Source organism: Alosa pseudoharengus, unplaced genomic scaffold (assembly GCF_046254945.1).
Source record: "Alosa pseudoharengus isolate Yale_2024_CS ecotype anadromous, Long Island Sound unplaced genomic scaffold, YU_APseudo_1.1 YU_APseudo_1.1_scf_15, whole genome shotgun sequence".
Taxonomy (NCBI): domain Eukaryota; kingdom Metazoa; phylum Chordata; class Actinopteri; order Clupeiformes; family Clupeidae; genus Alosa; species Alosa pseudoharengus.
In genome coordinates, this window is record NW_027468620.1 from 23,577,371 (window position 1) to 23,593,491 (window position 16,121).

The window sequence follows — 16,121 nt, forward strand, 5'->3', positions numbered from 1 at the left end:
CTCGCTTGAAAGACCCAAACTATCACAGGAACTGAGAGTACCGGGCAGCTCATTCCACCAACAAGGAACCACTGAGGAGAAGAGTCTTGAATTTGACCTAGCGTTTATGACTGTTTGACACAACAGACGCTCATCAGAAGACCACAGTGGGCGGTTGGGGATGTACAAGTAAGTGTCCTATAGGCCAAAGTAAGAGATTTCAGTTTAATTCTGGAGTTACTTGGAGAGGAGCAACTTAGCACAATTAAGCACCAACCGGCTCTATGAAGGACTATTCACCAAATGTGACTTTCTGTGTCCCATTGCAGTCCTAATCTAAGGTAGAACTCCGTTTCATATTTGAAAGAAATCTTTGCATGACAGGTGTGTGAAGTTAATTTATTACAGTGACCTATGTCTCAGTACAACCTCAGTCTGATTTTAACCTCTCTTCAAGCAAGCAACACTGTAGTAGTCTCAGCAGGCTGAGATGGCTCTGGCTATTTGTTAGGGCAAGCACAGCTAGGGCAAGCACAGCTGTGTCAGCTTGTAGTGGCTGGCCATCTCACTGGGCCATAACTTTCCCTAAGTCTCTCATTACAGGGCCCTTCACAGCAGTTCTTTGCTCATGCCTCTTCCATCACTGTCAGGGACTCTAAATGTCTGTTGTCTTAGTGCTGAATAAGAGCTGACCAAACTCTGCACCATGTCACAAGAACATCCCAAGATTTGGTGTTATGAAATACAAAAGTAGCAAATGTGGTCTTAAAGTATTAGATCTATCATTTATTTGATCATACCTAATGTTTGGTCCTGCCATAGATGATGTGGCTGATTTTGATAGGACTGTGAAATACACCTGCACATACATTCTTACTATTACAATCTGTCTATACAGTTCATACTAAATATCCATATTTATTATGTTTTTCTTATAAAATATTATATTAATATACTGCATATATCTATATTATTCTTACTACTCTTATAATGTTACTGCTACTACAGTGCACATATCTGTATGTTGTTCAAACATTGTTCATACTACATAGCCATATTTATTCTGCTCTTAAGGTTACTGCTAATAGTATTGCACATTTTGAGATTTAATTTATATTACTGTAAACCACCTACTGTCTACACGGCACTATATATATTGTCCTGTCTATGCACCACCGGTGTTTACTTTGTATATCACATATCACAAAACACATATCACACAGATTTAAGCACAATTTAGTACAACCTGGAAAATCATTGTGTGGTGGTCAATGTTGATATTGTGGTGGGCTGCCACAAATAAGTCAATGTATGGGAAACACTGACTTTTCTGCTTTTTTGCACTTCTGGATAGATGCAAACTGCATTTCGTTCTTTGTACTTGCACTCTGCACAATGACAATAAAGTTGAATCTGATCTTATCTAATCTACATTACACATTCCTATCTGAAATGTGCAGCAGTTTGTTATATTGGATAGGAACCTCTGTGCCACTGAAATATGTCCTCTGTCCTGGTGTAACATACAGTCAAATGTGCCCTGCACTTAAACGCCAAAACGTAAATGGGTCTTTTCATACGAAATATGGTCTCCTGAAATTTGGAGAGGGGAGTATATTCAAGAAAAATGTGGAAAAATGTGGAAAAAATAAGGGGCCTCTGTCGGACAGTTTATTCTCACTTTGCAAAAGCGAACAATGAGAACAGCACAGGGGAGCAGCGTGAGGGCGAAGGAGCAGCTGAGTCTGTGCGCGCTCAGCGTTCCTGGCTACCTCTCAGGCAACTGGTAATAAATACAGTTTCAGACACATGTCAAGGTAGCCATGGATGTGACGTTTTCACAGCTGATTCGACTGTAAATTAATGTGTTTTGAATTGCTTTAAACCCGTGAGAGAAGTTTCCGGAGGAACCGAAATGTTATCTTTTTTAATGTATTGCCTACATTATTACAGGTTTTGCTGAAAGAAAAGCGTAATTAATTTTACTACGGCAGCGCTTGGTGACCAAAACGCATCCCTGTCGTCGCAACATTGTCCTGCATTTTTAACTTAATTCTTGCCTTATATCAGGGTAACTAAGGGAAAGGGTTTAACTCCAAGTCGCATTGGATCAAAAACAGTTGACCCTGTGCGCATTCACGAGAACATTTCGGGATGAATGGGAGTGGGCGAGTCGTCTTTTTGGTTGTAGCCAACTTGCGTCAAGGTGCGGATCGAGGGCTTATTCACTTGTTCGCAATGACTTTCGCAGGATGCTTACAGTTGTGGTGGTCGACTTTCACATTGGTCTATACGGCTGGAACATCCAGTCGTTTTTCTGCTAAACAGTGCGCTTTTTCTCCAAAGCGCTTGTTCGTACTTTCCTGAAGGCATAGCCTATAGTTCATTCACACGGTTTCCCTAGTCTTCCCAAGTTGGAGAAAGTCAGCAGGTATCTATGATTGATGGAGTAATGTCTGATGATTTTGTGACTGTAACAAATATTGATGGACATCCACCAGGTGAGTAGCCTAGTCCCACGGTTATGAAATAACTCATATTCCCAAAATGTGTTGCGTTGCCAATTTTAACGAGCTTCTGATAGTTTTTGTGCAGTTTATTACGTGTTTGTGTTGTGATGAAAACAGAAAATCTGAGAACCTGTCATGGACAGAGGGTATGTCTTTTATTCAAACCCTAATTTCATTATTTTAAATTACAGACTTAACAATTAGCGTATTTTTATTGTATGACCTAGCACTGTTTGATGCACATTGTAACTTCAGTTAGTCACTGAAGCATTTCATCTTTTATCGGCAGACAAAAAGACAGTAACGAAGAGCAGGGTGCAGGGAGAAACGTTCGAGTGGCCATTCGCTTGTGCCCCCAGCGACAGTGGGACCCCCAAACAGGTCACCCACATTTCCTCATATATCCCTTCTTGCACTGATCTTATTTCATTAGACTGCTGGGGAAAGTCTGCACCACTGTACTGGTGTGTCAGGCACATTACAATTTGAAGGGAATTATTGACTGAAGAACGTAGAATATGAGGCTGTAAGAAGTTGAGTCTGCTGTAAATGACAACCATAAACATAACATGGAAACTGGAATAGCCTAGGCTACGTTGCAGTTTTAACTCAAGGCATATCTTCCCAGAGCAATGAAAATAATCCCGAATAACCATCTTTTCACAATGATCTCTCGTTCAGAGGAGGCAAGATACTCTATCAAAGTGGTTGAACCGAACAGGATTGTTGTTGACACTGGCCGGGTAAGTGTTTGTGTAGTCCAACTGTCCAAATCAAAAAGCAATTTTTAATAGAGCAGTGATCTTAAATAGCTTCCTCGTTTTGCAGATATGGCATGATGGTCTGTCTGGTGTAGGACAATAACATTGAAGACAGGAGTCCTGGTCTAAAATGTCCTTTTCTTTATTATGTTTTTAATACATTTCAGGGCCACCAGCCCCATTCTCTACTCTTTGATGCAGTGTGGAACGAGAGCGCTAACCAAAATGATATTTACGAATCCACAGCAAAGGTAAGCTTAAATGATGTAGGACTACACCACACGTTGAGGAAACTCGGATTGATTTCAAAAATGTAAATTTGTGCAGTCATACCTGACTTTGCCAGTAAAACAGCACAAGATAGACTTACCGGGCTGGAAGTCACGGGAGAAAAATGTCACTGAATCGCAGCGTGATAAAGCTGCGGGTGAGTTATTTGTGAGATCGGGAAGACGCATGACTCAGGTTTAACGTGAAGTGCGTCTCTTCAGCCTCTGGTGGGGGGCCTCATGCAAGGCTACAATGGCTGTGTCATCGCCTACGGTTCCCCCTGCAGTGGAAAGACTTACACCATGCTTGGCGGGAGCTTGACAGGCAAGCAGCGAGGCATCCTCAGCCGCATGTCTGAGGACATTTTCAACTGTATCCTTTTCCTGTTGAAGTTTGAGGCCCCTAAGTTGGCAGGCTTGTAGAACCTGATAATGTAATAAATCCCCGATAATGTAATAACCCCGATAATGTAATAAAAAATTGCACTTGAATCCATTGAAAATGTAATAAAAACCTGATAATGTAATAACTTCCCGATAATGTAATAAGTGCATTTCCCAATAAGGTCATATTTTCAAACTTATTTTCTAAAACGTAATTTTTAATATAGGGCACACCAGATAGTTTCTCGTGCTCACTAGAAACTTTCTGGTGCACATGCAAAACTTTCTTGTGAATTTTTGCACATGGCCCTTTAAGGGCTCCAAAGGTCTAGTGAAAGATTTGTCTTCCCTTAATGGTTGTACTCAGCACCCGAGGCTTCCACCTGCAGTGTCACAGTGTCCTTCTATCACATTTCCAATGACAAGATCTATGATCTGTTGGTAAGTTGTTTTGTGTGTGTCTGTGGTTGTGTGTGTGTCTTTGGAAATCCATTTCCATTCCATCTGTTGCTTGCATGCCAGCAGTTACTCAAGTCTATCATCAATCAAAAGCATTCAGATTTTGTCAGCATGATTTACAACAAGGTTTTAATTCTGAAAGCCTAATGTATCCACAATCCTATGCACTACATGCATGTTATTTGATTGTTTTGGAGTGGACCTTGTGTTGCTTTTGCACACTTTTCCTCTTCTCTGGAAAATGAAAATGTACATTCATAACAAACACCTGGAAAAAATTGAGAGATGTGGAATGCAAATGTATATAAATACTGCACCACAAACACTGACCACAGTGATGCAACAAACAAACCTGCAGCATACTCGTAAGGACTGCTGGATGCTGGACTCTACCACCCGTAGACTATATAGTTCTACAGTGCATACGTAAAGAAGGACAAACATCAGTGCAGCTCAGTGCTTGGTTTCTTCCACACACACCGTTGGGAGTTGTGGCCAAATAGTTCAGTCTTCATTTCATCAGACCAGATGATTTTACTTGTCATGGTCTGAGAGCCGTTCAGGTGCATTTTGGGAAACTGGCTCCCATCTGTCCACTCTACCACAAAGGTCTGATTGGTGGAGTGATGCCCTGATGTTTGTCCTTCTTTACGCTTCTCTCATCCTCTCGAAGGAACTCTGGATCTTATTGATAGTGACCATTGGGTCCTTGGTTACTTGTCTGACCAAGGCCCTTAGTCTAGGATTACTCAGTTTGGTTGAGCGGCCAGATCTAGGAAGACTGTTAATTGTTCCAAACTTTTCCATTTGAGAATGATGGCCACATCAACCACCACATCAACTGTGAGACCTTATATAAAGAGATGTGTGCCTTTCCTAATAATGTCAAGTGAATTAATTTAGGCACAGGTGGACTCCAATCAAGTCGTAGAAGCATCTAAAGGACCATTTATGATAGCAGTAGGATGCACCAGAGCACAATTACAAGCGTCATAACAAAGGGTCTGAATACTTATGTAAATGGTCTTTTATTTGAATTTTATTTTTTCATTTTAAGATGAGTCTGAAACATATCAAAATGTGGAAAAAGTGAAGCGCTGTGAATACTTTTCCGTATGCACTGTAGACCCTTTCAAGAGAGTTCCATTATCAGCATCATAGTTAGCCCCACAAGACTTCCTTTTTAACATTCCATATGTTATCTTAATGCAGAGGAAGTAGATTGGGACCCAAATAGAACGTTCAAGCATTGTTTTTGTTTTTATTGTTGAAAGGGTCTATATATACAGTCGATGCTACCATCTCTCTCCTACAGGACAGCCAGCCCTCAGAGGTGAGCCGCATCCATGAGGGGGAGGACGCGGTGGTGCTGGAGGGTCTGAAGGAGGTGGAGGTGGACTCTCCACAGGCCCTGCTCCAGGCATATCGACGCGGGGCCGCAAACAGACAAGCAGGTAGGTGGGATGGGGTGGGGGGTGGGTGCATGGGCCATACATACATAAAATATGTCAGGTTCACTCATGGATGTGGGAGGACTCAAGACCTGCATCTCTCAAGGCCTTTGAGCAGCCAGCATGTAAACTGTGGACAGAATGTTCAAATTGATCATCTCTTGTCATTTGACAATTTGAGTCTTGTCAACGCTTTCGGGGAAATGCTTTTAGTTTCTATGTAGTTACAGCAGAATGACGCACAACATTAAATGTTTGAGTTTTCTTTATGCTGTGGCTTATGTTGTTAATTGTGGCCATGCTGTTGCGTAAGCTTACTGTGTGCTGTTCCCTAGTGGAGTTGCCACAAGTATGTTTGGCTTCAAATGTTGTCCTCTCCCATAGAAATAGCCTGTGTTCACTCATTCACACTACATAGTGCACTTCACAGTATACACTAGTATTTAACAATATTTATGCATTTAGCTGACGCTTGTATCTAGGGTTAAAGGGACAGTCTCCCTGAAGCAACTTGTATCCAATTGCCTTGCTCAGGGGTACTGTGGCAGCTGGGAATCGAACGGACAGGTTTCAGTTCTGGTTTCACTGTCCTAACCACCACACTATCACCATCACCACATCATATAGTAGTTACTATATAGTGAACTATGTAGGGAATAAGTGAATGTTCCCAATGCAGGCATAGACATTTCCCCAACACGTCAGATATGTGTTCCTCTCTACTTTTATGTGCTTTGTGTTCTAGGCACCTCAAAGGGGGAGTTTGCCACCAGAAGCCATTCCATATTCAATATCATGGTCATCAACACAAAGGCAAGCCTTGGTAATCAACATTTTCAGATATAAGTTTTACTTTTTGGAAACAACTTTTAAAATGATAGTTTGTTATAAAATTAAAAAAAAAAAACAGAAATAAAAAGACTTAAACAGCTGTCAGCTTAAACAGCTGTCATCAGCAGAGAAGCTGAGGTGAAACCAACGTGATAACATTCACTACAGTTCTCCCTCAACCTCATTACTGGAATTCTCCTCTGTCAATATAACCAGAATTTTAAAAAAAAACAAGCCTCATGTGCATTCAGTGGAATTTCATTTCCCTTGTGTGAGAGTGTCTGTGTGCGTGTGCGTGTGCGTGTGTGTGTGTGTGTGTGTATGTGTGTGTGTGTATGTGTCTATGTGTACACATGTGTTTCAACATCATGTCTTGGAGCTGATATGTATGTATGTGCATACCTAAATTCCATTAGGCTCTGCTTTCGGGTTGTTTTCATACTTTTTTTGTGCAAATATGCCATGACGTGGCAGGGCTGGATTGTATTAGCCAAATTGACACAGACGAATCCCTGTGTCCTTATGTGTATGTTTCAGCGCAGGGGGGAGGCCAGACAGCCAGCAAGCTCACTCTGGTAAGTGTCTAATGAGTCTCTTGGTGAATGATTGGAAGTGTTGCATACTTGTGGACACCCCGGTGTGATGTCGCAAGACGCCGCGTGTGGGATGGGTGTTTGTGTGTTTAAATTCACTTTACAGACCAAGCTGTCCTCAAGCATCAAATATTTGTTATCTCTCTCTCTCTCTCTCTCTCTCTCTCTCTCTCTCTCTCTCTCTTTCTCTGTATCTCTTCTTGCTTTCCTAGGTGGATCTTGCCAGCTCGGGGAAAGTAAGTCCCATGGCCATTTCCCAATCCTTCTGCGTATACAAACACACACTCACACAGAGTCACACCAGCGCACTCATTCAAAGGCACATGCCTAAACACACAGTCTCTCTCTCTGTCTCTCTCTCTCTCTCTCAAACACACACAAACAATACGCACATAAGCACGCTCAGATGATTAAGTACTTCCAGACATCTATACTGCACCGAGCCAGGATAATTCCATGAGTGATAACACAATGTCTTTGTGATGGCCCCTGACGTTGCTTTTCTGTTTGACATAGGCTGAGCGATAACAGGTCTTAATGCATAGCATGGTGATGTCATACTAATGGACAGGAATGTACTGTTCCTCTTGGCCCTGTGACATATGTGTGTGTGTCTGTGTGACGCTCTTGTGCCGGCTCCCAAAGGCTCGTGGTCGCGGTAATGCTGCCCTGGAAGTCAAGAGGTGTTTCCAAACAGTTCCGGAAAACCCACAGGAGGCCAAAACTCTCAAGCGGTCCCTCACAATATTTGGAAATGTGAGTCACATTTCTCTCGTGTTTTCGCAAAACCTCCCCTTTGTTTTGATTGAAACATCCACCCTCCCCGCGCTATTTGCTAATCGGAGGTTATGGCACGTTCACTAAAAAGCTGTGCGTACACTTCAGCCCGCGCACGGCGGAGAGGATAATCACATGCAGCTTTTGGCTTCGAGTCATCCCCCCCTGCAGGTCACGCTTCATGCTGTCATCTTGCATCTGTCAATTTAGATCTTCACTCTTCAGCTAACCCCCCCCCCCCCCCCCCCCCAACCAACCTTCCCCCTTGCTGCCCACTCAGGAAATTATGTAAAGGGTTAAACATCTCCCCTTTGGAGAGGGACGTGTCAAGTCCAACAAAGTGAAAATGCCGTCTCCGTGGCAACCACAGATAAGAGGAGGCCCATACTTTCCTCTGTGGAATGTGTCTTTGAGCGTAATGAGCAGGGCAGAACACAATGACTGTACCCCACTTGAATGAAGGTGGCTTACACAGAGAAGGGGATAAGGCAAGAGAAGGTGAAAGGAATTTTGGTTGACCCCCTCCTCCTTCTTCCTTTTTAAAGTAACGTGGCTACATATATACTGGATTGTGGATTCCCATCAATGAAGGCAGGCGAAGAGGCCCATATGGACTTTGTTGATATAACAAGGTTTTGACATTTGTATTGAACTGCAAGGAACATTTTGACTAATGCTTGACATGTAGAATATGATCCTTAATTCAGATGTTGTGTTTGTATGAGTGACTTAATGGTTACATTACTTTCTGACTCCACACTGTTCTTGTGATGTGTTTCAGCAGGCACGATGGTGACATTGCTTACTTACAGTATAGTAATTTCCCAAATATTAGCCGCGGCTTATACTGGTACATTGATTTTGCAAAATTTCTTCAGCTATGAGTTTAAAACACGGGGGCAGTTAATATGGTATTAATATTTATTTATTTATTTTGCATAAAACACTGTCCTGCGGCTTATACACAATGTGGCTAATAAACAGGAAATTACTGTATTTTGCCGTCTCATTACAGGTCATCTTTGCACTCAGTGCGGCTGGTTGTCACCACATTCCATACAGAGAGTCAAAGCTCACCAGGGTTCTGAGAGACTGGTAAGAAACAAATGCACACACTTCCCACTAAGACTTCAATAGATAATCAGTTCTGCTTCTTTCAAGGCACGGCAAATGTACACCTTACACCACCATCGTCTTTATTTACTTTATTTACAGTATTTGAATAACATGATAACATGGTCTTTAACCGTTATGATAACCATTTGACTAATCTGACTCCCTCTGTGTGTTGTATGTAGCCTGGGAGGAAATTGCCGGATGTCTCTGATTGTGACGGTGTCTCCCCACCTGTCCTCCGTCACTGAGACCCTAAGCAGCCTGCAGTTTGCATCTCGGGCGATGGCCATCCCCGGGAGACACGTCCACCGCTCGCTGCTACAGTGCGTCCCCTCACAGGTACACAACACACACCCTCAAGGGCTCTCTGGAACAGACACACAGGTACACAACACACACCCTTAAGGGCTCTCTGGAACAGACACACAGGTACACAACACACACCCTTAAGGGCTCTCTGGAACAGACACACAGGTCAGAGAAGAGGGAAACTTACGGGCCCTAATTTGAATGACAGACAAAGAGCTTGAATTAGGGCCCTATATATGCATCATCTAGAACAGTTAAGAAACACTGATCTAGAACATACAGGATTTATATAACTGTATGTACTGTAAGGGGTATAATAGTTAATCTCCAAGTGCATGCCTAAAAACATACAGCTGCTCTGTGTTTTGCATAGGTGTCACATTTCCTCCTAAGAACTAATTAAAATTTTTATGAGCTTGCATTCAGTGGGACATGAGTACAGCCCGCTGTTTATGCAGGCCTGCGGCAATAGGACCATGTCACTGGGGAAATGTGTGTGTGTGTTTGTGTGTGTGTGTGTGTGTGTGTGTGTGTGTGTGTGTGTGTGTGTGTGTGTGTGTGTGTGTGTGAGAGAGAGGTGGCTCCCTGTCTCACAGGTGCCAAGCATGATGGCAGGGAGGAGTGTGTACACTTTGAGCAGACACACACACACACACACACACTCTTAAGCAGGGACAAAAGGATGCATACCGAGCATACCAAGACCCCTGCAGAGTCTGTCTTCTCAAGTGTTCCCTCTCACACAGGCATGGAGAGGACTCATAAAGCTTAATGTGGAGACCCCCCGCGAGCCTCGGGCTGGTCGAACCACCCAAGTGCGCTCGCGCTGGATTTTTTATGGGAATGTTTCAGTCTCCCGTGGCCATTACCCAAAGCTACGGGCTTTTTATTTGAGCCTGCAGCGACAGCACAGAGGCCCGTAAAACATATAGAGAGGAGAGACACGGAGAGGCCTTAAAACTGCCACGGAACAGGTGTACCAGAAGAGCAAGAGGCACAGCTCTGGCTCATTATATAAAACAACACTGAATAAATGATTGTCTTTCTTTGTCCCTTACGTCAGATGATGTTATACATTATGGCAATCTTATACAATTTCCATTAGTGAGCATTGTGTCTATTCCTTGATAAGGAAGAGTCAACTGAATGAGTCACAATTGTGCACTGTGTACATACAGTATGCAGAGAATGATAGTGAGATGAATGTGTGGTGGGGTGTGAATCATGGTATTTGATTATGAATCCTGCACCATATTATTTTTGATTGTGTCTCTGTTCAGCTTACAGCTCAGACCTGCCTGCCTCCCATCCCATTTGGCCCTTCCTCTCCGCCATTCCGGCCCTGCCACAGACAACCAGATGAACCCGAACTCAAAGCGTTCCTGCCCCATTTGGAGAAACAGGGCCAGTTTGAGGGTGCCTGCGGTGGCAGCCATTTTGGATATCCTGCTGGAAGGGGAAACTGCCCACGAGAGGAGCGATCGACAGCAGCTGGAGGAGGAGGAGGAGGAGGAGGAGGAGGAGGAGGAAGGAGCGCAGAGAGCAGGGTGTCCCGCGTGCTCTCCTCTCGCCCACGCTCCTACTCCAGCAGCCTGTCCGATCCATTCTCTCTGCCCCAGGACGGAGCAGGAGGAGGGGGAAGCGTGGGGAGGGTGGAGAGGGTGGTGTACCCTGCCCCACGGCGCTCCGTGGAGAGACTGTCGGCCACCTCCTCCCGTGTTCTCCCGTGCTCTTCTGCGTCCCTCCTTGACGTTCAGGGGTCACTCGCCGAGTGCCCCAACTGCAAGAGGGAGCGGAAGATCCGGGAGGAGTACGACAAGTTCATCGTCCAGGCGCGCAGAGACCGAGACTCCCTCCACCAGAGAGTGGCAGAGCTGGAGGCCAGGCTTCTGGCGAGAGGAGAAGAGAGACAGAATGTGGAGGAGGAGAAGAACAAGGAAAAGGAGGTGGCAGAACACAAGCAGAGAAAGAAGGAGGAGGAGGAGGAGGAGGAGGTGGCAGTACACAAGCAGAGAGAAGAGGAGGAGGAGGTGGCAGAACACAAGCAGAGCGAAAAGGAGGAGGAGGAGGTGGCAGAACACAAGCAGAGAGAAGAGGAGGAGGAGGAGGAGGAGGTGGCAGAACACAAGCAGAGGAAAGAGGAGGAGGCCATGGAGATTTCTAGATGTATCACCACTGATATACCTGCCAATGCAGAGGTATTTGTGCCAGGCTAATAGAACTGACTTTTTGTAATGTTGGTGTTGTGCCCTCTCTTTCTGTGCTACGCAGTAACATTTGAATTAGTTGAGAAATAGTTCTGATTTCAACAGATAAACCAAACTACAGATCTGTGTATGTGTCTTGAGTGTGCATATCTCTCTTGTGTTTGGGTAGGAGCAAACCCCTGGCTCTGCTGAAACCCCACAGGATAGAGAGTCTCTGAGAGAAGACACAGAGACTCAGGTAGAGGCTGTGAGCTCCATGATCAACACAGACCAGCTTCTTCACCTGGAGAACGAGAACTTCCAGCTCAAAGGACAGATTGTGAGTAAACAGAGGTCATCAGAAAAGTACTATCATCACTTAACTGTTCATCCTTAATTTCATCCTTGCTCAGGGCTATAAATATCCTTATTTATTTTTTCACCTCTGTGTTGTCACTTTCCTCCCTTTGTCCCCACTTTCATATGTTCTCTGTCCATTCTTTCCCCAACCCCATATCCCTGGTTACCTATTTATTTATTTGTTTGTTTATTTAAAAGGGACAGTGCACATCAATTAACATTTTTTGTTTACAGTCAAAAAGTAAATGTGCCAGAGTTAGCAAAAAAGTTAGCAAAAAAGCTGTTTTCATCTGTACCTGCTGTCTGCCTTTCCTCCCTGTCTCCCTTTCTCTTTCTCTCATTACAGCTGGCCTTGCAGCAGGAGCTGGTGGTGTCGTACAAGGAGCTGGACCAGAGCGTGGAGAGGGAGAAGGCCCTGACCGAACTGCTGCGCGCCGAAGAGGCCCAGGAGCTCCGATTGCAGCTTGACCAGGCCAGCCTGCAGCAGGACAGCCTGCGCGAGCAGACGGTAAGCTCCCGGAGCACAGGAAGCTCCTTAATCACCGCAACAAGATTAAGCCTCCAGTCTGCCACACAGCACAGGGAGAGAAGAGGCTGTGGAGACAGCATGGCGGTCGGCTGAGCCAGAAACATTCCGTGCTGTTGTTTGGCTTTTCTGGTTTTTGTTGTTGTTGGCGACGGCAGAGATGCTTCTCTTTGAGAGTCTGTGAGCAGAGGTGCTGGCCGAAGAGAGAGTTAAAAAGTTTAAGCAAATAAAAGTGTGCTGATTGTGTTATCTGAGAAGGGTTCCCATCTCTCTTCACCTTTAAGGAGAGGCTGCTATCGGAGCTGCAGAGTGCCAGTGTGGAGCACGAGACATTCAAAGGGAATGTAGCTCTTAGTGTGGCTCAGCTTCAGAAAGATAAGGTGCCCCATCTGTCTTTCATTCTCTCATCAGACATGTTTTTCTTTTCTACTGTTTGCATTGCTCAGGCATGTGACTCTGTGTCAAAGTTTGTCTTGTGTTTTGTTTAATAGGAGGATTTGATGTCCCATCTTGATGAAGTAAGAGAATGTTACGAGAGGGTAAGCTGCATGCATAATATTGAGATGAATACCTTTCTCAGAATCATCACAAATATTCTTAATCTTAAAAGCCAGAATCTGTATTCGTATGCATTGACATCCTATAGCACAATGTTTTTCAACCTTTTTTGTGCCACAGCACACTTTTGACACTTAAAATGTCCCACGACACACTAACATCCTGTGTGAAGAAAAAATAAACATACCATAGCCTAAAATTTCAAATAATACACAGATATGGCCTTATTATGGCTTCTATGCAAGACCTGCTCAATAAAACAAGCGCCCTCTGTTTCATTTGTAGGTGACTATATCTAATTTAATTGTTGTTATGAACTGGATATGTGATGATTCTGTGAATACTGGATATGGGGCCCCCGTTGTACAATGCCTGCATACCACAAATAGTGCAATCATACAATCAATGAGAGCATGTGGTTATAAATTCTTTGATGCAACTGGACCAGTGAGTGACATTTGGGTAATTTTCTGGGCACACCTGATAATCTCTCACGGTACACTAGTGTGCCCTGGCACAGTGGTTGAAAAACACTGCTATAGCATAAGAATCAGAACAAATTTTACAGAATACAGTGAGTAGACCAACTGTGAGAGAATATGCACTTGCTTCCCCCTACAGGTGAAATCTGACAATGCACTTCTCAGTGAGAGAGTGGAGACTTTGAAGAGAGAAGTGAACCACGGTCTTCTCGGAAACTCAGGGTCCTCCCATGTCCACACAGTCACTACCAACACGGAAATGCTGGTGGTGTCTCACCATGTGTCCCAACAGTGCTCAGGGGGAATAAACACAGGCAGGAGTAACACACACACACACACACACACACACACACACACACACACACACACACACACACATACACACACACACACACAAAACTATAGCTTATAGTAAGTTTGATGAACAGCAACACTTTCCAGATTTTTATTATCAAGTATTGACTAAGATTGGTTGAGGTAGTATTGTACTGAAAACCATGAAATATATTTTTTATAAATAAAATAAAGTATAAGCATAGATCACAATTGTAATGTAATTTTTTTTGACATGCTCTTTTTTTGTGTTGCACAGACAGCAAATGCTGCTACACCAGCTGCAGTGAGTTCCAGGAAGGACCTGTACCAACGTTCCCAGAGAAACCACCAGAAGACCCAGAAAACCGACGCGAACAGGAGCCCAGCCTACGCAAGACCAAAGACATATTCAAGCAGCTGTGAGTCACACTACTGTTGCCATTCATATATTAGCATTTATAAGTAAGTATAAGTATAGTATACTCTTTTGATCCTGTGAGGGAAATTTGGTCTCTGCATTTATCCCAATCCGTGAATTAGTGAAACACACACAGCACACAGTGTACACACTGTGAGGTGAAGCACACACTAATCCCGGCGCAGTGAGCTGCCTGCATCAACAGCGGCGCTCGGGGAGCAGTGCAGGTCCGAAGTGCTAACCAGTAGGCCACGGCTGCCCCATTTAGCATAATGTTGGCTCATTGATTAATTTACCTATTTTTCACCATTTACAAGCATCATATACACACTGTTTGTTGTTGCTTGTTTGTTGTTTATTTCTTCATTCGTTTTTGTTGTGTTCCTGAGCAGGAAGAGGGAGCACAGCCTGCTGCTTGACGTGATGCTGGTGTTGTACAAGCGGGAGTGGTTCACCCAGGAGGCTGTGCCCTACGTCAGACGGACGCTCAGAAAGTGTGGCATGAGAGTGGATGAGATGACCTGACGAGAACAGGAAGGGGTTGACGAAGGTGGAAGGAAAGAATGACGTGAAGGGGAAAAAATGAAATGACTCAGTACACCACTGGCCCTTTGATGTCTGGGCAGGACTACAAACAGAACCTGGTGTCTTTATTCTTATTTCATTTGGGAGTGTCTGTTTTCTTGTCTGTGTGTTTTAGTGCTGTGTAAAATATCAGCAACTGAGAGAGTTCTGAGTGGCACACAAAAACTTTATTTGTAAAAAGCTACTTTGAGTTAGTTTACAAAATTCCTAATCAACACATTGTATATTGTAAATCAAGATAATTGCTTTATTTTGCACATGAAAAACATAAGGATATGTAGTACCTTAATAAAAAACACTAAAACTGGAAATTATTAAATTGATTTTTAAAGTTTCTACTTTACACATATATGTACTTAATGCATAATCCTCCCTAACCTTTGTCATAGTGTAACATCAGCCTGTTGGCTCAAATGTCAGCCTTCCTATTCTGCTGTGGCCAGTGTTTTCAGTGCATAGCCTGTGCTCCTGTGTGCTGCCATGACGAAGTCCCGGCTGGCTCTCACACACTGATGTAGTCGCTCTTGCCAGCCAGCATCCGCTCGTGGCTGACGGAGAAGGAGGAGGCCAGGTTCAGGCTGATGCAGGTGCGCTGGATGGGCTGGATGTAGGACCACTCCCTCTCCCTGCCCCTCCGCACTCCCCTGCCGGTCTCCCCCTCCAGCTGCAGTCCCTTACCCACCAGCGACGGCTTCCTTCTCAGCGTCCAGTTGGCGTTGTCTAGTATCGGCCTCTCCGGTCCGTCCATAGACTCCGCTTCGTCTTCTCGGTCCTCTGGTTTCTCCTCCGATGTCTCCGTGTCCACATCCACTTCCATGCCCCCTTTCTCCCTCTCCAGCAATCTCCCTGCATGCTTTTGGTGCCCTCTGCTGGCCGGAGGCCCACGGTGCTGCTGCTGCTGCTCCTGGTCTCTGCTGTGCATCTCCACTGCCCCGAGCAGCTGGTAGTCTTCGGAGCAGGCCCGGTAGATGCGGGGCAGGGGCCGCGCCTTGAAGACCCAGCGCTCCTCGCGGGAGCCCGCGCCGCTGCAGAGCGCCTCCTCCAGCTTGCGCTCCCTCTTCTTGCGCTCGCGCTCGATGAAGCTGAAGGGCTGCGGCGAGGTGTTGCGGCTCCTGCCACTGGCGCTGCTGCTGCTGCCGCCAGCGCTCGATTCGGAGACGCGGTCCAGAGAGGTCGTTCGGGCCCTGCGCCCTGCGCCACTGCGGCCGACACTGCGAGAGCGCGGCGGGGCGGGCGTGGCGCGGAACTGCCG

At 44.9% G+C, this 16,121-nt stretch overlaps 1 protein-coding gene across 1 annotated transcript; it reads left to right on the forward strand.

The window, feature by feature from the left end:
• Positions 1–2,293: 2,293 nt before the first annotated feature.
• On the forward strand, positions 2,294–15,238 carry LOC143123929 (uncharacterized). Its single transcript, XM_076285192.1, has 21 exons — positions 2,294–2,635; positions 2,779–2,870; positions 3,171–3,232; positions 3,418–3,501; positions 3,742–3,892; positions 4,271–4,344; positions 5,678–5,816; positions 6,559–6,636; positions 7,182–7,219; positions 7,450–7,473; positions 7,883–7,993; positions 9,030–9,109; positions 9,313–9,469; positions 10,720–11,637; positions 11,816–11,965; positions 12,332–12,493; positions 12,796–12,891; positions 13,003–13,050; positions 13,691–13,865; positions 14,144–14,285; positions 14,677–15,238. Exons 1-21 carry the CDS (start codon positions 2,625–2,627, stop codon positions 14,807–14,809), a joined length of 2,925 nt encoding a protein of 974 aa, XP_076141307.1. The 5' UTR covers positions 2,294–2,624; the 3' UTR covers positions 14,810–15,238.
• The last annotated feature ends 883 nt before the right edge of the window (positions 15,239–16,121 follow it).

Bases quoted from the DNA above. Each gene is read 5' to 3' on its own strand.
- LOC143123929 (XM_076285192.1), top strand. The intron at 7,994-9,029 runs GTGAGTCACATT...GTCTCATTACAG, and splicing joins CCCTCACAATATTTGGAAAT to GTCATCTTTGCACTCAGTGC. The intron at 9,470-10,719 runs GTACACAACACA...GTCTCTGTTCAG, and splicing joins TACAGTGCGTCCCCTCACAG to CTTACAGCTCAGACCTGCCT.